The sequence below is a fragment of the Cyprinus carpio genome, chromosome A3 (genome assembly GCF_018340385.1).
Source record: "Cyprinus carpio isolate SPL01 chromosome A3, ASM1834038v1, whole genome shotgun sequence".
NCBI classification, from domain to species: Eukaryota; Metazoa; Chordata; class Actinopteri; order Cypriniformes; family Cyprinidae; genus Cyprinus; species Cyprinus carpio.
In genome coordinates, this window is record NC_056574.1 from 22875235 (window position 1) to 22903110 (window position 27876).

The following is a 27876-nucleotide window of genomic DNA, read 5'->3' on the forward strand; positions in this document are numbered from 1 at the left end:
GAGCAATTAAATAAATGTTATCTCAAATAAAAAAAAAAAAATTTTTTTTTTTTTTTTCAGCTCGTTGTCAAGGTAACATTTCTTATTTTAATGTTTAACATTAAAAAATTGACATATTTAAAAAACAAAATGACGAACACTGACAACATTTTTTTTTTTACGGAAACATATTTAATACAATGGTAATTCTTAAAGTGATAATTTTTCCAAAAAAATAAAAATAAAATTGGCCTAAACTATGTTCTATAAAATATCAAGAAAGTCCAGCAAATAACAGCATATATAACAGACAGCAGGGAGAAAATAATATGAGGAGAATTTAGTTTGTCTCACGATTGTCAGCACTTTCCTTTGTAATGTCTATTTAAAAGTAACGTGAATGTAAATAAATGCTGGTCCCAGATACAAGCCCCCAAACAAATACACACTAATAAATATTTGGCGTGAAGAGTTATTGTGTGCATACGTTAAATGCGTCACGTTATTCATCTAAATAAGAAACAACTGGTGATCTCCCCTCACCTTCGCTAGCTCACTTCTGACCCCCACGTCATACATGTGTGCGCGGCACGTCACCAAGCATGAGCTAAAGAGAGGAACAGCGCGCCCCCGAGCGTACGCAAAGTCCGTGTGCTGCTCGCCACAGTTGTCATTTCGCACCCGTTACGGAAATTACAGGCGCTTTGCAATGCACCGTTTTTCACCGAAGGCGACGGAAAAATCGTGAACGCAATTTCATCCGTGCACGAGCATATTAACATGAAGAACTTTCGGCTGGCTTTGAAGGAAAAGCGAGCTCATGGGTTCCGGTGACGAACAGCTTTTTCGCTGTCAGGAAACTCGCAGCGCTAAAGATTCATTCTGGCATCTGCTGTTTATCATCATCAACATCACGAGAATGCTTGGACTAATGTCGCCTAAAGAGCCCATCCCCTGCTTAATATCACCAAATTTGCTCGTACGTCCATCTGGGAGCGCATTTTTCGCACTTTCCCAATGAGTTTTAACAGAGTTTAATCGTCATCAGCGGAAAGGGGAATTTGTTCTCGAAGTTGAAGTAGCCGCTTACTGTAACGCGCACGCTCTTTTGTCCAGATCTTCGACAGTGCGATTCCTCTGCAGTTAACCGTTTTTCGCTTTATCTTCGGTAAAGTGGATACATGAAGGCTACTTTCACAGTTCCATGCCTTCATTCATAATCATTTGTGGCATAATAATGCGGAGATTGTCCAAGCATCGAGCTGAGGGCTCATTTTCTTCTTTATTTGGCTTTACAAAGTTGTTACGCACAGGATCCATTAACACATACTGACTGTTACCGATTCGCCTTTCAATAGAAAAGTGAAAGCTTGTACGTTCGTGCATTGAGCTGGCCAGACACATCGACGGAGGGGGAAAATACGCAAACCTTAGCAGGAAAAGAAGCCATCAAAATTACGGAAATCCTTTTTTTCCCTCCAGTCGGCTATTACATATGCATTCTATGTGAGCAGCTCGCTTATATTTGCACGATTTGGGTATATTAAATCTATTCTTACCTCTTGGAGGTTAAGTTTATTATTCAGATTTTTTTTTTTAACTCTCCATGCAGTAGTTATTATGTCTACACATAGCTACACAGATATGTCGCGTGACGAAACGTCAGTATTTCCTTCCTAGTCACTAGATCGCTACTTTCTCTCAGCATAAACTGGAAATTATGTTTTTTTTGTGTGTTTAAGAGGTCTCTTCTCTTAACTGGTCTGAGGAATACGTTTGATGGATGATATGGGAGACCCTCAGGGGTCCGCGCGCCTGAAAGCGCGTTAGCAATGGCAGCGGCCTGGATATATCTGGACAGTAATATTGCATTAACTGTACCTGTAACGTTTGTCTTCACGATATACATAGACTTTCCGAAGACAGGACAGGAAGTGACTCTGTGAAGAGCCCTCTTTTACCTGCGAGCAGTTCAGGTAAGTATTTTATGTAATTACTTAAACATGCTTGAATGTCTGCAAAGTTTCAATGTGTGTTGAGCTTAGCAACAGGTTTTGATATTGTGTTTTGGGTGTATGACAGTCTTGACTAAAGAAACTGACATCTCCTCTTGTCATTCATAAAGTGTGCACTAAATCTGCACACAAATAGCTGGCATCTGCATGGCAAATGTGTGACTAATAGCAGGTGTAAACTGCATAGCAGTTACTGTAGATGATTCACTAGAATTGAAAATCATAGAACAACAACCATTATTTGCCATGGACCTAAATGAAGGTCTTCATGCTCATATGTCAAGTCAAGACAAGTCACCTTTATTTCTACTGAGCTTTATACGGGACATATTGTTTCAGTAAGGAGCTTCACGGTAATGAACAGGAAGATAGCGGAATCAGTTATGGAAACTTGTCTATGGAGATAATTCAGATTTTGCTGTTAAGCATCTTTTTAAGACAGTAGTTTCATTATTTAGCTTATTTACAGTGAGGGGGAAAAATATTTTGTACGTTTGCCCAGGGACAAAGAAATTATCAATCTATAATTTTAATGGTAGGTTTATTTTAACAGTGAGAGACAAAAAAAAAATATCCAGAAAAAAGCATTTCAAAAATGTTATAAATTGATTTGCATTTTAATGAAGGAAATAAGTATTTGATCCCCTATCAGTCAGCAAGATTGGTGTCTTGGTAACGAGCTGAAATTAGGAGTGCTCTCTTAAACTCATAATCTCAGTTTTTTACCTGTATTAAAGACACCTGTCCACAGAAGCAATCAATCAATCAGATTCCAAACTCTCCACCATGGCCAAGACCAAAGATCTGTCCAGGGATGTCAGGGACAAGATTGTAGACCTTCACAAGGCTGGAATGGGCTACAAGACCATCGCCAATCAGCTTGGTGAGAAGCTGACAACAGTTGGTGTGATTATTCGCAAATGGAAGAAACACAAAATGACTGTTAGTCTCCCTCGGTCTGGGGCTCCATGCAAGATCTCACCTCGTGGAGTTTCAATGATCATGAGAACGGTGAGGAATCAGCCCAGAACCACACTGGAGGATATTGTCAATGATCTCAAGGCAGCTGGGACCACAGTCACCAAGCAAACCATTGGTAACAGACTACGCCGTGAAGGACTGAAATCCTGCATCAAGGTCCCGCAAGGTCCCCCTGCTCAAGAAAACACCATGTACAGCCCCGTTCTGAAGTTTGCCACTGAACGTCTGAATGATTCAGAGGAGAAATGGGTGAAAGTGTTGTGGTCAGATGAGACCAAAATCAAAGTCTTTGGCATCAACTCAACTTGCCGTGTTTGGAGGAGGAGGAATGCTGCCTATGACCCCAAGAACACCATCCCCACCGTCAAACATGGAGGTGGAAACATGCTTTGGGGCTATTTTTCTGCTAAGGGGACAGGACAACTGCACCGCATCAAAGGGACTATGGATAGGGCCATGTACCATCAAATCTTGGGTGAGAACCTCCTTCCCTCAGCCGGGGCATTGAAAATGGGTTGTGGATGGGTATTCCAGCATGACAATGACCCAAAACACAAGGCCAAGGCAACAAAGGAGTGGCTCAAGATGAAGCACATTAAGGTCCTGGAGTGGCCTAGCCAGTCTCCAGACCTAAATCCCATAGAAAATCTGTGAAGGGAGCTGAAGGTTCGAGATGCCAAACGTCAGCCTCGAAACCTTAATGACTGGGAGAGGATCTGCAAAAATTTGCCTATATAAAAATACGAATCAACATAACTTTTTTTTTTTAAATGTGTTTTTTTTAGATTTTTTTTGTTGTTGTTATTCGGTCTCTCACTGTTCAAATAAACATACCACTAAAATTACCAATAAATTATAGACTGATCATTTCTTTGTCAGTGGGCAAACGTACAAAATCAGCAGGGGATCAAAAACATTTTTCCCTCACTGTAGTTAGGTCAGTGTTGGTTCAGTTCAGTTCAATAACAATGTAAAATTCATCTATATTGAAACAAGTAGTTACAATTAATCTAAAAGCAGTTCTACAGAAGCCAGCAATGTTGTTTTTCAGCTTGGGTTTTTATGATTATTCAGTTCAGTTGGATAAGTGTTGATGCTGCAAGATGCGATTCATCTATAAAGCACCTGTGTGTGACTGTACAACTTATTTGTATTGTATTATACATTAACATTCAAAGGTTTATTGTCAGTAAGATTTTTAGTGTTTTTAAAGAAGTCTCTATTGCTCACCAAGTCTGCATTTATTTGATCAAAAATATAGTAAAAGCATTAATATTATGAAATATCATTGCATTTTTAAATGTAGCTGTTTTTTTATATGAACACATTTTTAAATATAGTTTATTCCTGTGATGGCAAAGCTCAATTTTTTTAGCAGCCATTAATCCAGTCATCAGTGTTACATGATCCTTCTGAAATCAGATGTGTTCTTTCATATTATTTGATAAATAGAAAATTCAAAATTATTTAAAGTAGAAATCGTTTGTAACATTAAAGATGTTTTTACAGTCACTCCTGATCAATTTAATGCATAAAAGTTTTGGTTTCTTCAAAATGAATAAAATCTTACTGACTCTAAACTTCTTAGTGGTGTGTATATCAGTATTGTCATGGCCAGTCTACATTCTAGATATTAGTGTCTGCCATGGAAGAAGCAATATCGATTAACCACTAGTGAGTCGCATAACTGAAATATTTCCAATGCCAAGTACCCCTGGAAGCTGGTTGGAAATCACTGTTATAGATGAATAGACCATATTTGCCCACACATCTGTTAAATTTTCTACAGGAACACTGGTCTACATTTTATGATTTCCCAACCTTAGAGAACACTACATAATTAGAAATTGATTAATGAAAACACTTAATTTAACTATCAAGTCAATTCAGTTTAGGAAGTGCCTCATAACAAAAGGACTCAGATACCAAAGTAGCTTTGTTTAGAGTAGATACAAGAAGTGGTATGGTACAGAACTGAGAGTCAGTCTGCTTTTTTTTTTCTTTTTTTCTGTGTTGAGAAAATCCTTTACACCTCTTAAGTGTCAAGATGTTTTGTGTCACAACTTTGACTTGAAAACACTGCATGTTAGGATGTAACAAGGGCTTGTTGCCTGTTCATGACCTAGTGATAAAACATAATTTTTTTCCACCATCTAGAACAATTTGTCATGTCTATCCCAAAGCTGACAAGAACCGTTTTAGTCCAGTCTCTAGAGCATTGGGAACCCTAGGGGGGATTTGTACTGTAAGCTCTGAATTTCTTGTACGGTAAGCCCCTCCCTGAGCAAAAGCCAATAGCCTCAGCGCCAGAACCACGGCTGGGAAAACCAGCCACAGACTAAACAGCTGAAAATCAGGCGAGAGGTGGTTGGGGGCAGGAACGGTCAGGGAAATTTGTTGCGATTCTGGCAAGTACTGAAAAGGGATACAAGCAAAACAAAGCAGGTCCAGCTGACAGGGCCCATGGACTGCCTTCTTCCCTCTCCAGATTCCACACATACTTACCACAAGGTAATTAAGAACAGGAGAAACAGAAAATGAGACCAATAAGGGGCCACAGACTCAATAAAGACTGGATGAGAAGGAGACCGTTTTACTAACCTTTGTACAGGAGTTCTAAATAATGTTTTGCTCCATGACCCGTTTTAAGGTTTATTAATATTTATTTGACCCCCTACACCAACAACCCAACTGTTATATCCAACTTTTATAATACTAATTCAAACACCGTATCAAACTAATAAGTGCCAGCATACGGTACCGGCAATGTGCAGTCTGTCAGTTGCTGTGTATGCATCCAAGTTGCGAAAAATCACAATACAGCAAAACGATTATCAAACACAGCAGTGTGTCCACCAGATAGCTGCATCTGAAATCAAATGCTCTTTTGATTAGGTATTATTTTGAACAAGTAAATACTTAATACCACTAAAATAGTATGTGTTGCATCACTTCAGTGAGTGTCTATCACATGCACAGACAATTTTTGCCAAATCTCTTATGAGTACTGTGAATGCAGACATACTTATCCCGGTACCTCTCATACAGTTTTTCGCCAACTATATAGTAGGGAGGTATGCAATTTTGGAGACAGCCTATGTATTCAAGAAAACAAAATAGTCTCTCCAGGAGAAATTGGTGCAAAATAGGAATGGAAATTGAAGTTGTAGTCACTTGGGTAACCACTGAGTTTCTTTTATTTAGTAAATGTGTTTCCAGTTTATGCATCTTATGGAATAAGCAAGTTTATGCTTTTTTTTTGTGAGCATTTCGAAAATGAATTTTGCCCCGCATTTTATATTTGCTATTGCAAAATTTGCTTTGAAGTACATAGATAAAAAACCCAGCTAGTGCCTTTTCTGCGTATTCAGCCTTTGCAACATTTCCTCATTACAATGTGTTGTAATTTTAAAAATATACCATAGATAAGATACAGTTGATAATGTCAATGTATTGTTTGTGTGTGTGTGTATGTATATATATTTGTTATGATAATATAATGAAACTATAATAAATTAAAAACTAAGGGTTAAAATTATTGCATCTTGGAGTTTATATTCCAGAGGTTATGCTCTAATTTAAAAAGAATTGAAAGTGGTTTGATAGGAAAGCAACAACAGACAGAAGGAGGATCTAAAGTCAGGTAGGTAACTGAGATGGTGTTTTACAAACTGTAAGATTTCCAGTGGTGTGGCATCATCCCAGCATAAATCCATTCAGAACTTGCATGAAGGAAAAGCATGCCCTCTCTCACCAAACCCTCTGTGGAGCATTCCGGTGAGGGTCTGTTTAACTTAGAATTGGATTTATGTATAATGAGATGTCAGATGGGGCCGTAGTCGCTCGCTGCTCATCGAGTGTGTTCATAGATGCAGTGGTTCAGGCCACCTGGGTGCCACTCAGGATATTTGGCTGAATGAGTGCAAATGAATGATGTCTGACCTCTGTAATTTCCCACGGTTCAGTTGAAGCTGCATGGCTGTAGGCGCTGAAACAAACACACACATGCGCACACACGCTTCTCACCTCATCCTTTCGGTTAATCATTTCAGCACTGACCGTAAGTTTGAAAGGATGAGTAATTCTCAGCAATGTCCTGTTAGTCCTCTCTCATCCGGTCTGATGTAATTGGATCAAAAGGTCTGATGAAGCCCGGCAGTGAAGCACAGGCAGGTAATGCCATTAGGAATGATGCAGATCGATTCGGAGCTCTGCTTTTAAAGGTCAGACTCAGGATATGCTGATGGAAGCAATCTAATGAGACTTTGAGATTTTAAGAGCAACCATTGGTTGGTTCGCCCCTCAGCAGCTCACCTGGTCTAGGATGTTAAACTGATTTAGAAAGGATGTTAAGTCCTTGAAATTTTTTATTTTATATCACATTTTTACGTCTTTCATGTTGTGTTGCAGTAAAAGTAACTAAGGCTTATTATAGATACATATTTTATGATTTAATGTTGAGTATATTCATTTGAGTATATTTTATTAATAATGTCCATTTTACTAAAATGAAAAGAAAATTCTCTTTCAGCTAATGCTGTAAATTATGTAGGGAGATGTTTTCAACATATTCAATTGGTCTTTTTGAAATATTCATGAAAATAATTGACTCATAACAAGGATTTTATGGGATCATTTAGGCTACACTGGTTGCCCTTTGTTTTTGATTCACAAGAAGAACTGTTCATAAGAGTCATTTGATTGTGATTCTGACTACTGGTCGTGTTATATATTTGTTTTTGCGTCCAACCTGCAAGGAGAACTCAATGAAAAGTCATTTCTTGACATTGTTTTGTGATACATGGCCTTTTTATTGCATCACTATCGATATAGACCGCAAACTGTTGGACTGGTGGCACTAACTGTTCAGCAGGATGCAATGTACAAATACATTTTCATGCAGCCCCTGAATATAGACATAGATCAAAAGATTAAGCTTTGGATTTTAGGAATCAATTTCAGGTTCATTCATATTAATATCTGTATTTTGTACCCAGTTTTGAATTAAAATTGATTTTGTTCATCAAAAACATAAGAATAGGCTATAGTACATCAAAAGTACTAGAGCTGAACAATGAAATATACTCAAACATGTTTATCAAGACAATCATAGCTGAAAATCACAATGCTTGGTAAATGAATGCTGACACTATAGATTCCTTGCATTCCATGCAGAGGATAGCTGTCGTGAAATAGTTTTCTTCAGAGAAGTGGGTTACATATTAAGTGAAACTATCATTTGACACCTATGTGGGGATATATACAGTGGGTACGGAAAGTATTCAGACCCCCTTAAATTTTTCACTCTTTGTTATATTGCAGCCATTTGCTAAAATCATTTAAGTTAATTTTTTTCCCTCATTAATGTACACACAGCACCCCATATTGACAGAAAAACACAGAATTTTTTGCAGATTTATTAAAAAAGAAAAACTGAAATATCACATGGTCCTAAGTATTCAGACCCTTTGCTGTGACACTCATATATTTAACTCAGGTGCTGTCCATTTCTTCTGATCAACCTTGAGATGGTTCTACACCTTCATTTGAGTCCAGCTGTGTTTGATTATACTGATTGGACTTGATTAGGAAAGCCACACACCTGTCTATATAAGACCTTAAAGCTCACAGTGCATGTCAGAGCAAATTAGAATTATTAGGCCAAAGGAACTGCCTGAAGAGCTCAGAGACAGAATTGTGGCAACGCACAGATCTGGTCAAGGTTACAAAAAAATTTCTGCTGCACTTAAGGTTCCTAAGAGCACAGTGGCCTCCATAATCCTTAAATGAAAGACGTTTGGGAAGACCAGAACCCTTCCTAGAGCTGGCCACCAGTTGGGAGATGGGAGAAAGTTGTAGAAAGTCAACCATCACTGCAGACCTCCACCACTCGGGGCTTTATGGCAGAGTGGCCCGACGGAAGTCTCTCCTCAGTGCAAGACACATGAAAGCCTGCATGGAGTTTGCTAAAAAAACACCTGAAGGACTCCAGGATGGTGAGAAATAAGATTCTCTGGTCTGATGAGACCAAGACAGAAATTTTTGGCCTTAATTCTAAGCAGTATGTGTGGAGAAAACTCGGCACTGCTCATCACCTGTCCAATACAGTCCCAACAGTGAAGCATGGGGGTGGCAGCATCATGCTGTGGGGGTGTTTTTCAGCTGCAGGGACAGGTTGACTGGTTGCAATCGAGGGAAAGATGAATGCGGCCAAGTACAGGGATATCCTGGACGAAAATGTTCTCCAGAGTGCTCAGGACCTCAGACTGGGCCGAAGACTCACCTTCCAACAAGACAATGACCCTAAGCACACAGCTAAAATAATGAAGGAGTGGCTTCACAACAACTCCGTGACTGTTCTTGAATGGCCCAGCCAGAGCCCTGACTTAAAACCAATTGAGCATCTCTGGAGAGACCTGAAAATGGCTGTCCACCAACGTTTACCATCCAACCTGACAGAACTGGAGAGGATCTGCAAGGAGGAATGGCAGAGGATGCCCAAATCCAGGTGTGAAAAACTTGTTACATCTTTCATAAAAAAGACTCATGGCTGTATTAGATCAAAAGGGTGCTTCTACTAAATACTGAGCAAAGGGTCTGAATACTTAGGACCATGTGATATTTCAGTTTTTCTTTTTTAATAAATGTGCAAAAATGTCAGCAATTCTGTGTTTTTCTGTCAATATGGGGTGCTGTGTGTACATTAATGAGGAAAAAAAATGAACTTAAATGATTTTAGCAAATGGCTGCAATATAACACAGAGATAAAAAATCTAACTCTCTCTCAATACCTCCCTTACCCACTCTCTCTCTCTCTCTCTCTCTCTCTCTCTCTCTCTCTCTCTCTCTATATATATCTTTTATTTATTTTTTTCTCCAGGAAGAACAGATAACGTCTTTGAAGGATCACTAGAAGGTTACTAAGTAATTTCTCTTATTTATATAAAATTGCACATTTTAGAGTTCTACGTACATGGTTAATGATATTATTATGGACTATATGATCTGTCATGTTTTTGAGCCTTGAAAAATAGAACAAAACCTCAGTTAAAAAGCAGAACATTCAATATAAATTCCAGCCAGTTTCACATTCACATTCTTATTATAATGTGAGCCACCTGTATTCATGGGCAAACGATGTATGAAAAAATTACAGTCATAGTGTTTATTTATTAGAGCATTGTTGAGAGGGGCCATTATGACTAGAATCAAGCTTGGAGCTGAAAATCTGGCAAGTTTTAAATGGTAAATATTTTCCTCGGCTTTTTCCTTTCGGCTTGAAGGTTTGTGCCAGGTTCCTCAGTGCCAGAAGGGATCAGGTTACAGTCCTACAGGTCTCACACATTCTCACCATCCTGTTACACATGAAAAACATTCCATATTTAGGTTATTGCCTGTGTTATAGGTGGAGTTTTTGAGCATCTGGCATCAGTAAATTTTAACGTGTCAAATGAACACTGAGGCAGTAAACAGTTTGCTATTAAAATATGCTTATAAACGAAAGCCCCTTGAAGGATGATGATATAATACATAATTGTCTGTGTTGTTGTTGACTGTGCTGTTGGCTATGAAATCATTGTTTGTTGGCTCAGCTGATGACAGTCAGTCATAATGATGTGTCCACTCTGATTTTTAGGCCATTGATGGGTGACACTAGAGGACAGTGTGTGTGAGGACCTTCAACCCTGAACTCCGATCAAGAGCACACACATTAATATCACCAAAATGAGTAAGTCCTCATGCCCCCTCCCCCCCTTCGTTTGATCTCAAACATTTTTACGAAAAAAAGTAAACTATACAATATTAGGATAATTTCTACCAAAGCTTAGCTAGATGTTTAATTGTCTCAGTCATTAAAGTGTACACTACCATTCAAAAACTTCTATTTTAATATTTAAAATTACAGATGAAAAAAGTGAGACTAAGAAATGGCAGACAAGCTGCTGTTGAGCTGGAAGCAACTTTTGAGGCCTGGAATGAAAAGGATGTTTTGAGTAGTTGTTTCTTAAGAGAGAAAGACTGAAACATGGAGACAGACAGTGGTTTATGTTCTCATTGGTCACATGAACGCACAGATATTCAACATTTGAATGGTTGAGTCTGTTGCTTGGGTTGATCTGCCATGTTCCCAGTATTGGTGGGTAGACGAGGCTTCTCTGTTTCTCTCCCTCTCTGGAGATGTGTGAAGTCCGTCCAAACAACACACTGCGAATATTTTCCCTCCGTGAGTGAGCTTAGCCAGGACACATCTCATCCTTACATCAAACATGAGAACAGAGTTCTTGAAAAACACGGTCATCTCCCTCTCACAACTCTCACTGCGGTGACGCAGGTCTAGTCGTCTGGCTGTGAGTGTGTTTATTCATGAAAGAGAGCAGAACATCCTCTCAGTTCCTCTGCACCTGTGCTGTAACTGTATAGCAAGTTCATAGTTTCTGCAACATAATCTCTGTTTAGTTTAAAATAAAGTAATAAGCCACTCAAGGACATTCATTACAATGATTAACCACAATTAAGGTTTGGCAGCAGAGAGGGTGCAAAAATAATACATTGAAAAAAAGTATCTACTGAATTAAGAAATATAAATGATTAAAACATAATATTTATAATCAAAATAATAATTTAAAGCCAAAAAGAGTAGTTCATTAGCCTGTTCCGACCAATAGCTGCCAGTTATAACTTACACAGGAAGAGACTCTTTGACTGACATATAAATGACCAACGATAGATTGTTTCGTTTTTATTTGAAATAGATTATACAGCAAAAATAAATGTAAGTAATGGAACAGTAGTCTCCTCCTTAGAATGGTAATGATGGGCATTTATAGGTCAGCGGCCATAACATCCCTGTCTTTCTCCTCAGATGAAAGACAGGCTCTCCATTCAATTATGAAGGATCTGGTGGCCCTGCAGATGACCAGGCGCCAGCCGGCATCAACTTATGACACGGCAAAACCTAAACCTGTCAGCACTGCCAGCTCTTCCAAAAGAATGGTAATACACTTCCTTACAGGAGAACATACCTTGTGACTCCTGTATGACCCTGTCGAGGCCTAACTGCTGTTACTTTTTCTTCAGGAGGATGTCAGGATCAAGTTTGAGTTCTGTGGTGAAAGAAGGTGAATTGGAGTTTCTTTCTACTGGAATGTGAATGTGTGTGTTAAAGTAAATTTCAAATAGTAATGCAAACACACAAACAACAACATGTACACCAGACATTTAGAGTTTGTGGCATTTACAAACAGATGCACAGGCATCCTGTCTCTCAGCTCTCAGACTGTATCACAGTGGAAAGGGAAAGGACTGTGGTTAGTCTGTGGACGCCAGGACAGACCACAGCTATGCTAGGTGTGCTTGCAGGAATGTGTGCACTTTGCAGATCCGACTGTGTGTTTGACTTGACTTACTGGCTCAGATTACACATCTAAAGAAATCTCAGCTTCCTGTTTAATGTCCCCCCCTCTGTGTGCGTGGCGTGTGTGTATGTTTATATATGTTTGTGTAGGATTCTGATGTTTGGGCGGCCTGTGCAGTTTGAGGAAGTCCAGCAGAAAGTCAAAACATTCTTCGGTCAGCAGTTAGACCTGCATTATATGAATAATGAGGTATTGATTCACATTCAAATGCACTCACTGACACTCACTTATGTCTGATCGCTGCAGTCTTACCAGAAGTACTCAAGACTTTAGTATCCACTATTTTAGTACTATTTTGCTGAACTCCTCACTTTATAAACTTCAAAGTGCACACAAAGGTTAACAATGATGCATAAATTATAAGCTTAATTTAAATTTTTCTCATAGCACTTTATTTTAGAGTCCTGTTCCACATGTACATACAATGTACTTATTATAGTATTTACAATAACTGTGTAATAACTAGGTACTTACCTGAACCTACTGCTAAACCAAGCTGTAACCCATGTAGTTGCCTTATATTGCCCATTACTTTCTTAGGTAAGTACACTGTAAGTACAGGTAAGTGCACATACTGTAAAATAAAGTGCAACTCATTTTTTAATTGTAAAATATGTAATTACAAAAAGAAATTAGCAACCTTTAAGTAATAATACTGATGTAAGGTTCACAAACACAAAAGACACAAGACATGAGCGCAATGGCCATGCATGTCCGTCTAGTGCTTGTACATAGAAAAACAGTGGAAAAGAAAAACGTGTTTTGTGTGAACGGCCCCTAAGTGCGTCAGATGTTGATTCAGTAACTCATTTAGTGTTATTCATTGAAGGATTCATCAGACTCATTCAAACCAGTAACTCCTGAGTTTATGAGTCTCTTGAATGATTCATTAAAAGAACTTGCATATACAAGTCTGTTGCTGTGAATCAGACTACACGGCAATGGTTGAGCAATATACACAGATGATACTGTTGTATTCCTCATTTGTAAGTTGCTTTGGGTAAAAGGATCTACTAAATGAATAAATGTGAATGTATAAGTTAATACGATTTTTTTACAAACTGCCAAAAGATAGATTTATTTCTTTGTGTAATTAAGGGATAAAAATACTGAGTGACAGCTCTTCTTAATGTGTTTGTTAAGTGTGTTTGTGTTTGTGCACACAGCTGTCCATCCCCCTGCGCAATCAGGATGACTTGGATAAAGCCATTGATCTGTTGGACCGCAGCTCAAACATGAAGAGCATCAAGATCATGCTGCTGACACAGGAACAAAGCAATGTGAGACTTACAAATTAATATTTTGTTAATGTGAACCAGTTAAATTTAGAAAGTAGACTAAGAATCTCTCTTTTTTTTTTTAAATGTGTAGTGCAAATTCTAATAACTCTGCTCACTAGAAAGAGGTTTAAATGCTAACACTGTTGTATGTCATTTAGTACACAGGAGCACAGATGTGTTGAGTCATTATAATGTGTTGTTTCTACACATAAAATGATTTCTAGATGCTTATGTACGTGTGTGTGTTTGTGTACGCAGGCTTCTTCTCCATCTCATCACACAATGTGTAAGCAGGTTCGCATCAAAACCTCACAGTCCACCGGTGATGTCAGTACTGCCTACCAATCCTCAGAATCGAGAGGACGCCACCACTCCACCAGTGAGTTCATACACGCACACATGCACACACTGCTGCGCTTAATCAAAAACCCCTCTGCATTTCTTATCAATCTTCTTGTCCTGGTCTTTTTCTCTCTCATACTCTTTAATTTTCTCTCTCTCCCTCTGTTGTTTCTCTGACTTCCTCTTTGAGCAGTGGGTCCTCTTCCTTTTCCTGTCCACCATCACTGGCTGCTCCACAATGGCTTGCTGGCTCCCAGCCAATCAGATTGCAAGACACTATTAGCATGGTGGGCCAATGGCCTGTTGTAGAGATAGTGTGTATTTTAGGGGGGAGGGGAGATTAAAAAAACTTTTGTTTATATTTTTCTTTGAGCTCTGTGATTGGAGGAAAAATACGTTTGTTTATATTTTGTTTCAGTCTCATCATTCAGTTTTTAGTTCTGCTTTTAGATAATGTTTGTGTCACAGTGTAACACACTGCATGGGTGGGACTTTTTTTAAATTTGTATTGTGAATGCAGTGTTTTTCTTTGAGCTCAACATAATCTAAATAAATGCAGATGGAATCCTGAAATCTGGTCATAAAAATGTGTCTAAAATCATAAATCCAGAAAAATCCAGAAACCCTGTTATTGTAAAAATGTTAATAAATGATTTAAATGTGAAAGTGTTTTTAAGGATTTTCATAATCGAATCGGAATTTTCGAATCTTGCCGATATTCGACTGATAGTCGAATCATATGTTTGGGGGCGGGGCAAAATACATAACCGAGAGTCAAATCAGACATCCGACAGTCACAATTACATTAACACACGGGGAAAATTAATGCCTCGCAGATACAAACGGGGTAAATCATGTTTTATGTTTTGATTAAAATATAGTTAACATTAAACGTCAGTGTAACCTTAAGAATACACAACGTTTTTTACAATAGTGCTGTCATTATAATGTTATGTATATGACAGTAGTTATTAATGTTCTGCATTTCTCTTTTGAGCTGCATGCGCTGAAGATGACCAGTAGAATGAAGCCCGCAGGTTTTTAATCAATGGGATTTAACTCATCATTTATCTTATAGAAAATACGCTTCATTATTCATACAACATAACGTTAATATGACAACTTATACGCTAGAGATTGGTAGTTGAATCAGGCTCCTTCTTTCGAAGCATCGAATCTTCGACTAATTGGGATCACCCCTAGAATGGAATAAACAGAAGGTGGGAAAAAATGAAAGAATTTGGGGGAAAAATGCAGTTGATTTCATAGTTTGCTAAATCTACTGTCTGATTACATCATGCAACCTGTATAAACATGTAAATCTAGAAAGGCCATACCTGAAATAAAGTTATTCAGGTGCTTTATATGACAGAAGCATTAATGACTATTAGCATTGTATTTGATTAAATATGTGCAAATTTGTACCTGTACTGGTTTGTAGAGTTTTGATTTGTACGGGTTTATTTTACACTAACACAGCTTTTTTAAAATATAAATATTGTATATGAAATGTAAGGTGTCCATTTTCAGGGTAATTAAAGGGTTAGTTCACCCGAAAATGAAAATTATGTCATTAATGACTCACCCACATGTCGTTCCAAACCCACATGTCGTTCCAAACCCGTAAGACCTCCGTTCATCTTCGGAGCACAGTTTAAGATATTTTAGATTTAGTCCGAGAGCTTTCCGTCCCTCCATTGAAAATGTATGTACGGTATACTGTCCACGTCCAGAAAGGTAATAAAAACATCATCAATGTAGTCCATGTGACATCAGAGGGTCCATTAGAATTTGTTGAAGCATCGAAAATACATTTTCGTCCAAAAATAACAAAAATTACGACTTTATTCAGCATTGTCTTCTCTTCCGGGTCTGTTGTGAATCCGTGTTCACGGCACTGCAGTGACGCTGCTGACGTAATGCACGTTTACGTCGCCGCGGTTGTTTTTGGCGATTAGGACATCCGTGACATGCACACTTACGCACCATTTAAAAAAAATATAGCAATACCAAAATACAAACAATGTAGAATAGCTTGAATACAGCGTGCGTCTCCCTCAGACTGCAAATGAAGCTCGGGCGCACCAGATAACACGTCAGCAGCATCGTACGTCAGGCATCACTGCAGTGTTGTGAACGCACTCACAACAGACCCGGAAGAGAAGACAATGCTGAATAATGCTGAGTAATTTTTGTTATTTTTGGACCAAAATGTATTTTCCATGCTTCAACAAATTCTAACTGACCCTCTGATGTCACATGGACTACTTTGAAGATGTTTTTATTACCTTTCTGGACGTGGACAGTACATACATTCTCAATGGAGGGACAGAAAGCTCTCAGACTAAATCTAAAATATCTTAAACTGTGTTCCGAAGATGAACGGAGGTCTTACGGGTTTGGAACGACATGAGGGTAAGTCATAAATGACATAATTTTGATTTTTGGGTGAACTAACCCTTTAATGTATTTTTCTTTTTCACTGAGTCACTGTACTGATCGAAAGAAAACAAAAATACAAATGGACAAAATGGTGAAGTAAACAAGATGTGAATACAAAATTTTGCATGCGTACACTCTCAATCTCACACCAAAGTGATGTAAATAACTGACAGAGATACATGTTTGCCACCATAACAGTATTACTAGAAAAAAATATCTTCTTGCAAATGTCGAAAATTATTAGTTGTAACATTAATGTCTATTATCTTGTCCTTCCATAGGCTCTCAGAACACTGGGCGAAGTTCTCCGCCCCCCGGTTATGTTCCTGAGCGTCAACAGCGAATCGCACGTCAGGGATCGTACACCAGCATCAATAGCGAGGGGGAGTTCATACCTGAAACCAGCGACCAGTGTGTGAGTTTAAAGTCACAGACTTTAACAGATTTTTAACAGATAACAGATTTTTTGATGTAGTCATTGTATTTTAAATCAGAATTAATTTGATATATCAGTTTATATTTATATACAATACCAAGATTTTTTTTTTTTTTTTTAAAGAAGTCTGAAAGGCTGAGTTTATTTGATAAAAAATACAGTAAAACAGTAATATTTGGAAAATTATAATAATTGAAAATAACAGTTTTATATTATAATTTTTTTTAATGTTATTTATTCCTGTGCTGGCAATGCTGAATTTTCTGCATCCATTAGTTCAGTCTTCAGTCTTCAGTCTTCAGTGTCACATGATCCTTCAGAAATCATTCTAATACTAATGTTGAAAACAGTTTTTGTGGAAACAGACATTTTTTTCAGCATTCTTTGAATAACAGCATTTGTTTGAAATATAATTTTTCTGGCTAACATTATAAATGTCTTTACTGTCACTTTTGTTCAATTTAATGCATCCATGCTGAATAAAAGTATTAATTTCTTTCAAAAAATCTTTCTGACCTTAAACTTTTGAACAGTAGTGTACTTCTATTCTATTCTATTCTATTCTATTCTATTCTATTCTATTCTATTCTATTCTATATACATGCAATATGCTGTGTCAGTGCTTATAAGTGCTATATATAAATACAATGCAGAAATGAATGATGAAAATCATAGCAATTTGTAATTTGGAAATATCATTTGCAGTTACTATATTTTCTTCAGTTCATATATACATTGCTAACTTGCATATTCTCGCAGCCAGTGTGGAAAAGAGCCACATGTGCAGCATAGACTTCAAGTACAGAATAGGTGTCAGGGTTATCTCGGAACGGTGAGATGTTCCCATAGAAACGCCACATGTTCCTTGAGAGAATTCAAGTATACGCCACATTATATACCACTGCTAAAATGAAATACAGTCACCTAATCACCTGCAGTGCCACCTGAGTCCATTCAACTCATAATTCACCTGTATTTAAAGGTGCTGGATCCTTGGAGCAGTGCAGAAAACTCAGTGTCCGGCAGCTGTCAGTCACTTGACAGCAACTCTGACAGGTGAGGAAACAAATACTATATGAAACGTATTTGAATGATACTGTAATTGTAAGCACATGCTACTGTGTTATTTTGCATTTATTGGTGTCTCTTATTTCGTAGTCCCTCACTCAGGAAACCTCGTACACACAGGGTTAAGAGTTACCCTGACAACCGACAGGACTGTGCAGGTGCACCTCAACAAACATTGCTAAAGTTTTCAAATCTGCTTCTCCATTGACCCAAATATCCATCCCCTCTCTGTGTTCTCCTCTTTTAGACCGGGAAAACCATGTGTATGATAAGATTGTAGGGAAGGGAGGGACGTACCCTCGCAGGTATCATGTGTCGCTGCATCATAAAGACCACAGTGAAGGTACGAAACACTCAAACTTACGCATACACACTCCAGTTCGTCCCGTGTCAGAATTTATAGAAATAATGCTGCTCCTCAGGTCGACGGACATTTCCACGGATCCGTCGTCCCCAGGGAAACTTGTTCACGTTGGTGCCATCACGGCGCTCACTGAACGGCAGCGAGGAGAGCTTGGGGAGCTGGCAGCTGGTTGATACTCAAGCCAGACTCCGACAAAATAACGACCACTCACATATAAGTTGATTATAAACATTCATCTAATCATTTTAACTTCAAATATAAACATGCTTTGATGTTTTTGTATTTTAAAAAATGTTTGTATTTGTGTGAAATTGTCAATCCATTTGTTTCATTCAGCTAATCACTGTATCTTCATGTATGATATGTTCATGTATGTAGCCCCTACAGCTCCAGTAACGTGGCGTAGGGGGAAGTTGCTGGGTCAGGGTGCGTTCGGAAGCGTTTATCTGTGCTATGATGTGGACACAGGCAGGGAACTTGCAGCAAAACAGGTTCATTTTGACCCTTCCAGTCCAGAGACCAGCAAGGTACTACACTTTTTGTTTTTTGATTTCTTTTGGTTTCTTTTGTTTTAAATGTATTTTTTTCCGCCTTTTCTCTTGCACTTTTCTTTCTAGTTCTTTTTCTCTTCGAGTCTGCCAGCATGTTTTTTTTTTCTTCCATCTGAAACTTTTCCCCAACTCTTTAAATTCTTTCCTGTCTGCCATTGCAAAAACATGCACTGTCACTTCCTGTATCTGTGTGTGATTGTGTGGGTCTTCCAGAGGGAGGTTTCGAGGCGAGGGGAAGTGGGGCAGTCTAACAACGCATTTCTCATTGATCATGCCCAGACTTGACACGAACACACACATATGCTTACACACACAAAAGCAAAAGGCCTCTTGACCACACAGAGCACTGTTTGGCATTAGTGTGTTGTGGTTTAATGTTTTCAGTTGATCTTCCACCTACATGCTCAGTCTTTTCACTCACACCCCCCTCTGCTCACAGCCACCTGGCTCAGCTGTGGTCGTGTCATGACTCTTGCCCCCCTTTCTGCAGGAGGTGAGTGCTTTAGAGTGTGAGATACAGCTGTTGAAGAACCTGCATCATGAACGAATCGTTCAGTACTACGGTTGCCTTAGAGACCATAATGAGAAGACCCTCACCATTTTCATGGAGTATATGCCCGGAGTGAGTTTGCCACAGCACTGGCTCTTTAAGTGTTGGAAATAATTCACCAAAAATGAAAATTCTGTCATGATTTACTAATCCTCGTGTTGTTCCAAACCTGTATAGTGTTAATGTTAATGTACTGTTAATGTACTTTTTTTTTTTTCTACTTTTTTTTCTCATGTTTTTGAAAAAAGTCTTGAATGCTCACCCAGGCTGCATTTATTTAATTTAATTAATTTGAATTTGTTCCTACTTACTTTTTTTGTGGAATATGTTTTTCTTTAATGGATGATAAAAATCATTTATAACATTATAAACAACTTTACTGTTATTTTTGATCATTTTGCTGCATTCATGCTGAATAAAAGCATTAATTTCTTTCAAAATCCTACCAATCCTAAACTTAAATGGTAGTGTATATTTGTGTATATATATATATTTAGATGTTTTTATATTATCTATATAAGTTTTCTGAAGCCATATGATGACTTTTTGTGAGTAACGGCCCAGGACGCTTATTCAAAGATCATCTCTGAATGGGACTTGTGCAGCCTCCTCTGTAACTCTCGAATCAAATATCAAATATGATGACAGTTCATATCACTACAAATTGTTGTTGTATGTAAAAGATCTATGGAAACTACTTCATTAGTGTTCCAGAGAGAAAATAACAAAGGAAAGGGTTGAAATGACACGAGGGTGAGGGAATGAAGGAAAATTTCATTTTTGGTACTTTATAACAGCTAATGCTTTCTTGCAAATAAATAATTTTTATTATAAGTTTTGTAATGTGTCGTCACACACCTGTTTTTTAGCAATACTGTGGTTGTGCTGTAGAGTTCAGTGTGACACTGGTGCTGTGGTCTTTGACCCTCAGGGTTCAGTCAAAGACCAGCTGAAGGCTTATGGGGCTTTGACAGAGAATGTGACACGCAAGTATACCAGACAAATTCTGGAGGGCATGTCCTACTTGCACAGCAACATGATCGTCCACAGGGACATCAAAGGTACCGTCTGGCATTAGACCTCACATAGTCAAACACTATCTCTTGTGGCTTTTTGAGTACAACTTTCTTATGTTCTAATAGTTTTGGAGCACCTATTATAGCTTGTAAATCTTTTTGTAGTCATATAACAAGAGGAAAACTGGATCAAAGATCTTTCGGTCCGTTGCATGCTAACTGCTCTCCCTGGTCACTTCCTCCGGTGCGTTCAGGTGCCAACATCCTGCGAGATTCAGCCGGCAATGTGAAGCTGGGAGATTTTGGCGCCAGTAAGCGGCTTCAGACCATCTGCATGTCCAGCACTGGAGTCCGTTCTGTTACTGGAACGCCGTACTGGATGAGCCCGGAGGTCATTAGTGGAGAGGGGTACGGCCGAAAGGCAGATGTCTGGTGAGAGCAATTTTTTGGTTTATGAATTAAAAACTAAGAAGTGCACACATCCAGGGGTATGACTCATTATTTCATGGTAACAATATATTTCACAATATAGTTATTTTTATATATACAGTAGTATAGTTATCCTGAAAACCTACAAAAGGGTTTTATATAATAAATAAACTCAAATACTTAAGAAATTAAAAGTATTTTAAATGATTCATTTAGTAAAAACACGCTCAACTTTTAGATTAACTGGCCCAAAAGGACTGATATTAAATGCAATTTGTAGATGCAATTAAACTTTAAATAAGGTGTTTCTAAATTATTTTTAAATCTCATGTTATTGTTTTACTTTAATCAGTTTATAACATCTGAATATTTTATATTGAAATATTCTATTCATAGTAAATTACATTTACTTTTTACCTTTTAATTTTGTAGGACACTATTAATACTAGTTATATTGTTTAAATTTGTTATCTGGTATTTGCTTATTGTACTGCATTTTTAAGGGGATTGTTTTGCTCTTTTTGTGATAACTGGCAACCCTTCACCTGGAGCTTTAATCAAGAGAGGAAAGAGTTCAATAGTGACTAGAAGGAAAGCAGCAGTATGCAAACTGAACATCAGCTAGACAGCTACTGTTAGTGCTGACTAAAGCCCTATTCAGATGGGACTAGTTTTCCAGGGGGTCATTAGAGAAATGTGTATTTCAGAGACATACCTTGTGACTTTATTCCCGTCTGAATCTGCCAGGTCTGGGGTTTTCTCACACAAACTCTGTAATAATTCCAGTGCAAATTACCAGTGTTTTTCGGCAAACTCAGTGATCCTTTGAGAGACCTAATCCTGTCCAAATGCGAACGTCTGTGATTGCCAACAATATTTTTTTCACAACTTGTTAACTTGTGTGTTTTGGCCAATGTGAGCTATTGTAGATGTTCTTACTACTGCGCACATTTTCGATGTGTTTGAGTCCCGGCAAGGAAATAAAAAAGTAAAATCAAGAGTCAGATTGCGTAAACTGTTAAAACTAGCTACTGTAATGTCAGCATCAAGTAAGATTACTAACCTTTATTTCTGCATTCAATTGCATAATGTTTTAATTACATATGTACCTTACATTACAAATTACATAAGCAATGCATGCATACGGAGCATGTGATCTCTGGAATGCCCAGATGTACAAAACAGACCCTTCTGCCATCTAATAAACATGGAGATGTTAGTCCCATCTGAATCTATACATGAAATCAGACATCAGTTGATAAAAACAGTAACTCAAACGTCATTTAGAAAATTAGTTCCATCCGAACAGGGCTTAAGTAGTTTAAATTATACACACCTTATAACTGCGGCATTATTTGACTCCAGCCAGGTGAAGACCAGTGTTGGGCAGTAACGCATTACTTAGTAACGTGTTACTGGAATTTGATTACTTTTTTAGTAATGGAGTAATTTAACGCGTTATAATTTTCAAAAAAGTAATTAGAGTATAGTTACAAGCCGAGGTCTCTTTAAGCTACTGCCGCGTTACATTGCTGAATGCAATGTTTTAAAATCTAGAAATTGTAAAAAGGATGAAGCACACACACTGTCAAGTCAAGTGCCAGTGGATTGGAGTCCGACGCAAGAGTGCAGCGCGTGGGACAAGATATGTGTGTGTGGGATGCGGGAGAATAAAATGATTCATGGGACTCCCGGAAAATAGAAATATCTAAAACAAATAAATTGTTATTCATCTATTGCACTAATCTAAAATATAAACGATTAACAGGTGCAAGCCTATGCAGAGTTTCTATTTAGGCTATAACACGTGTTGCAGCGTTGAGCAATGCAGTGCTGAAATGTGCATGCTCATGAATCATCTCATTATAACACATGAATTGTAGACATTATGAAAGATTCATTATGCATATATTTATTGTGTTATAACAGAGATTTGTGAGATTGCGATGAACTGAGATGTTTTTGAAATTATAAATGCAGCGCTCTTTGCTGGCATTCTGGCATATAAACCATGCACGCAGCAGCTGCTTGCTTTAGTTAAAAATAACAGTGTTCTGTGAATGTTGATGCTTTAATAACAAATTTTTAAAAAAGTAACGTAATTAGTAATGTAACTAATTACTAATTACTTTTGAAATATAGTAATCAGAACAGTAACATGATTACTTTTAAAAGGAGTAATCAGTAATCAGTAATTTGATTACATTTTCAGAGTAACTTGCCCAACACTGGTGAAGACTAGAACTCCACTCAGCCTTTCATATTCACCTCTCACTAGGGGTGGGTGGATCAATCCAAATATAGAGAATATTGATACCAAAGTTGGTATTGTCGGATCGATACCAGCCTGATGAGATTGATACTTTAGTTTTTTTATTTATACTCCGTACATTGCTCCCGCTTTATCAAAGAGTATACATGTCTGTAGAGATGGGCAGTATTTTAATTAAATGTACTGAAAATACGTGTTTAATTACTTTTGAGTATTTTGTAATGTGTATTTTGCTGGATAAAAAAATGGAATGTAATTTGTAATTAAATGCTTCGAGAGACAGTATTCGTTATTTGAAATACTTAAAACACTCAATCAAGTAGGTAATTTTATTCTCAGTTAATACAATATCTTTTTTCACCTGTGTTAATGGGGTTAATATAAATAATAAATTCTGTCATTAATTACTCACCCTCATTTCGTTCCACTCCTGTAAATGGTTTAAAATCCTTTAAACATTTTACTTTATACAGGGTTCGTCTTCAGAACACAAATTAAAATATTTTTTGATGAAATCCCAGGGCTTTCTGTCCCCCCCATAAGGTTCAAAGTCCAGAATGGTAGGAAAGACATTAAGTACTCCATGTGACTCCAGTGGTTTAACAATGTCTTTCCAACTGTTCTGGGCTTTGAATGTGTAAATTGCGTCGCTGTCTATGGAGGGACAGAAAGCTCTCGGATTTCATCAAAAATGTCTTCATTTGTGTTTGGAAGAGGAATGAAGGTCTTCCGGGTGTGAAATGATATGAGGGTGAGTAATTAATGGCAAAATGTTCATTTTTGGGTGAATTTTTGGAAACAATGGGTAACACTTTATTTTAAGGTGTCCTTGTTACACGTTACATGTACTTAGTATTATAATAACAGTTAAGTAAGGAATAATTGATGATGGGCCGTTGAGTTATTAGAAAAAGAATTCACACCTGAGGTGGTGATGTGACCATGACGCAAAGTGGGGCCGTTGATAGCATTCTAATGCAGTTATTAATGAAGTTATTAGAAAGACCGCGAGAGAGACAGAGACACCCAGAGAAAGAGAGAGAAAGAGAGAGCTTGTGTGAATTAGGCTAACGTTACCTCTGTGCGTCCCTCAACAGTGTTCTGCAGCAGCGTCTCGAAACAGCGCTGTTATTACCTCGCTAGTGAGAAATGTCGTGTGTATTTACTTTCGGAAAATCATCTGTCATGTTGTTGTTTTTGTTAGTCCTGTAATTTCCGTTATTACAGTTAACTATGCGAAGTGATATGGAACTGTAATACGGTCCAGAGAGCTGCCTGGAACTACGTTTGCCGTGCATTTGCCTGAAAATAATTGCACACCTCGGAACGTTCATCAGCCAATCAGATTCAAGCATTCAACGGCCCCATAGTATAATTATGCATAATTACATGCAAGTAACCTTAAGCCAAACCCTAATCCTAACCCTAACCATATAGTAAGTACATGTAGTTAATTAATATTACTCCGTACTTAAATGTATAATTACAGTGTAACAAAGACACCTTAAAATAAAGTGTAACCAAACAATGAAAGAAGCTGTTTTGGTGCTCAGTACAAACTGGCTGATTATCCACTAAAATATATACTATCAGATATTGCTCACTGGATGTTATTACAGGACAGAAGAAAAAGCTGTGCTGCTCTAGAACTTTGCTTGCTAGCTAAATGACGTTCGCTTGCTAGCTAAATTCAGCTACTTGACATCTCCGACAACATCATGTTATACACATCCCTTTAGAAAACTGGAAACTTTGTGGATCCTTCTGATCTTTTTATGTCTCACGTGCGCTGCATTTAAGTTAACCACGCCCACTTATTTACATGTCAACGTATACATGGAATACAAAAGCCCTACACACATCTTTATGAGGTGAAATTCTAAGACATTGAGAGAAGAAGATTCTGGCTTTTTGCCGTAGGAAAAAATGTTTTGGAACAGGATTTTCCATCTTCATCTTCCATCATGGGAACCTTAAAAACCTTTAAGACATTAAAAATATTTTCTAAATCTCATTTTACTACAGTGATGAAAGCAGCTGGAATTTGTGGAAGTGAATGATATATGGTATGATGCTCTCAGTAATATAAAAAGCTAATTCTCACAATTACAATCCGGTCTAAGAGTCACATTTTTACTGTAAACCTTTTTAAAGAAGACATGATTGTGATCTGTGTTGCAGACTCTAAAAAACAACATCCTCTAAATATTAAGAACCTATTTTTAAAAAAGAAATACTTACAAATGTTGGAGTGGGAGAAAAAGAACAGGGTTATTTTTATATCCTTAAGAAGTGCACAGATTCTCAGTCGGTGGGATTGGCTAGCTGTTTCTCTGGGATTTTCGACATAAACTGATTGGACACTCTTCCGTCAGGTCAGGAGAGCATTATGGTTGGCTGAAAGTCAGCTTATATGAGTGAGTTGGAAAATTTGATGTTCTCTGGGTCACCAGATAGTATATTAGAGTAGACACTGCAAAAAAAAAAAAAACCTTTTTCATCTGGATTTTCATCTTATTTTGCAAGTACATGATAAATTTACTTGTAGCAAAATTGCAAAACGTGTTAAGATTATTATAACAATTTAAACAAAAATCAATCAAAAGGAAATAAATTTCAGATATAGACTCTGAAACACCTGGAATGTATAACCTTACTGCAAAATATACAAACTGTTAAATAAACAAAATCATGTAACCTAACAGGTCCTTTTTCTTAAACTGTGTTGTGTGAACAGGAGTCTAGGCTGCACTGTGGTGGAGATGTTGACAGAAAAGCCCCCGTGGGCTGAATTCGAGGCTATGGCAGCCATATTTAAGATCGCCACTCAGCCCACCAACCCCCAGCTGCCCTCTCACATCTCCGAGCACACGCGGGACTTCCTCCGCTGCATCTTCGTGGAGGCCAAGTACCGACCGAGTGCAGAGGAGTTGCTCAGACATCCCTTCTCCCAGATCTTGTGCTGAGGAGGCCCACTGTCCATCTAGCTGCTTCCATAGATTAAAACCCCTCAGTTTCCTTATTCAAAGAGTGATAAGCTCAGCTTCAAAGGCAGTCTGCATTTCCAGAGCATGTGACCTGCCAGCACCCAATCCTCTGTTGCCTGGATAAGGTCACAAAACTGGTTTATTCACTAATGGTTTGAAATGTGATGTCTTTGGGACAGCAGTGGGCGCTACAGGACTTTCGTGATGCACACACTCTTTATTCCAGGAATGAGGATGTCACAGGAGGAGGTTTGGGCCACTGAGCTGCTTCAAACCAGACTTTTTCTTGCAACAACTGCCAAATGTGCCTTCTGAAGCCAGCAGGGGTCAGTCTCACTGAAGCTCAAATAAGCGTCACCAAGAAAGTCTCCTAGTAATGAATGTTTCATACAGTCCACGGCAGAGTTATGAAGTCAATGTTCTTATGTGCTATTTACCTTTCCACACGGATTACAGTTTGCACCCATTGTCTCTACGACTCCAGGCATTAAGTGTTAAAGGAAACGTTATAATTGTGTCGCGGTTTGTTTCTGCCTCAGATGAATGAGGGTCTTGCGCTCGTCAGCCTCGAATGGTTTGCATTCATGATTAATCTTATATATTGATTAATCTTCATAGAATTGCACTTCAGTAAGAACTGTTTTGGTCTGTTACAGAAAGCGGCTTATATTCGTTTTTCGACTGAGGTCAGATGCCGAGGATCAGGGCGTGAGGTTATAGTGTTAAAGTGTAATGTGTAGTTTTGTACCGCAGTAGTGCCTTATAGTGTCCTGTAGAGAGCAGCAGTACAGTACTTAAGATGCAGCTAATCTCACTAATGCTATTCCCATAATGATGAGATGTTAAATTGGGAATGTCGTAAGGTGTTTTATTGGATATTTTTGGGTGTGGCGAGATATTGAGAGCACATTAGGATGTAAAATTGTTTTCTCTCCAGCCCAGCCAAAGAAAATGTATTAAGAAAGTGTTGTGCCTTAAGTGTCGCATAGCAGTATATTGGACTCATTTGGATCAGATGCACTTTTGAATATGAATGTCGAATATACCAAATTGTTAATTTTTTTTACACAGAATGTGAAGCCTTTTTCACTTTTATTTATATCCCAATGTTCAACCATTTTTATATACGAGTATATATATATATGTGTATGTATAAATCTATTTTTATATAGTGACTCTGAACCGAGTTATGCTTTTAGGAACAGAATATGAGTAAGAAACAAGAATTGTAACAGCAGCTGGTTTTGCAGAGACTTTAACATGATTTTACATGTTTATTACTGGCTGGAAATTGAGCTCTGGAGATTTATGCCGTGCCTGATCTGTGCAAGTCACGTTTGTTGAGTGTTTATTGTATGTCTGTTTCTGTTTATCTGTGTGTTTTTTCACCCGAGGATGTCGTAGAGAATCTCATGCAGACAGGAATTTGATGCAGGTTGTCACAGGAAGTGACAGATATTCAGATATTCACATTTGCTGCCACTTAGGAAGGACTTGCACAGATTTTTCCCTTCATGTATTCAGTGTTGGAAAGAAAAATAAGAAAAAGTGTAAAAGAAAGATTTTGTTTTTTATAGGGCTGTCAAATGACTAATCACGATTAATCACATCCAAAATAAAAGTTTTGTTTACATAATATATGTGTGTATACTGTGTATATTTATTATGTATATATAAATACACACACATGCATGTATATATTTAAGAAGAATATGTTATGTTTATATATTAAATATATTTATATATAA

General features: G+C 37.8%; 1 protein-coding gene and 1 pseudogene across 1 annotated transcript; both read left to right on the plus strand.

Annotated features, from left to right (window-relative positions):
* Positions 1–291: 291 nt before the first annotated feature.
* Positions 292–27531, plus strand: LOC109063690 (mitogen-activated protein kinase kinase kinase 3-like). Its single transcript, XM_042724611.1, has 17 exons — positions 292–1955; positions 10612–10704; positions 11839–11969; positions 12054–12094; positions 12481–12580; positions 13558–13671; positions 13930–14050; positions 16737–16870; positions 17874–17947; positions 18050–18117; positions 18207–18302; positions 18382–18540; positions 18702–18850; positions 19365–19496; positions 20356–20485; positions 20695–20872; positions 25879–27531. Exons 2-17 carry the CDS (start codon positions 10701–10703, stop codon positions 26105–26107), a joined length of 1860 nt encoding a protein of 619 aa, XP_042580545.1. The 5' UTR covers positions 292–1955; positions 10612–10700; the 3' UTR covers positions 26108–27531.
* LOC122138749 overlaps positions 2781–27876 on the plus strand; it is a 29591-nt pseudogene continuing 4495 nt past the window's right edge.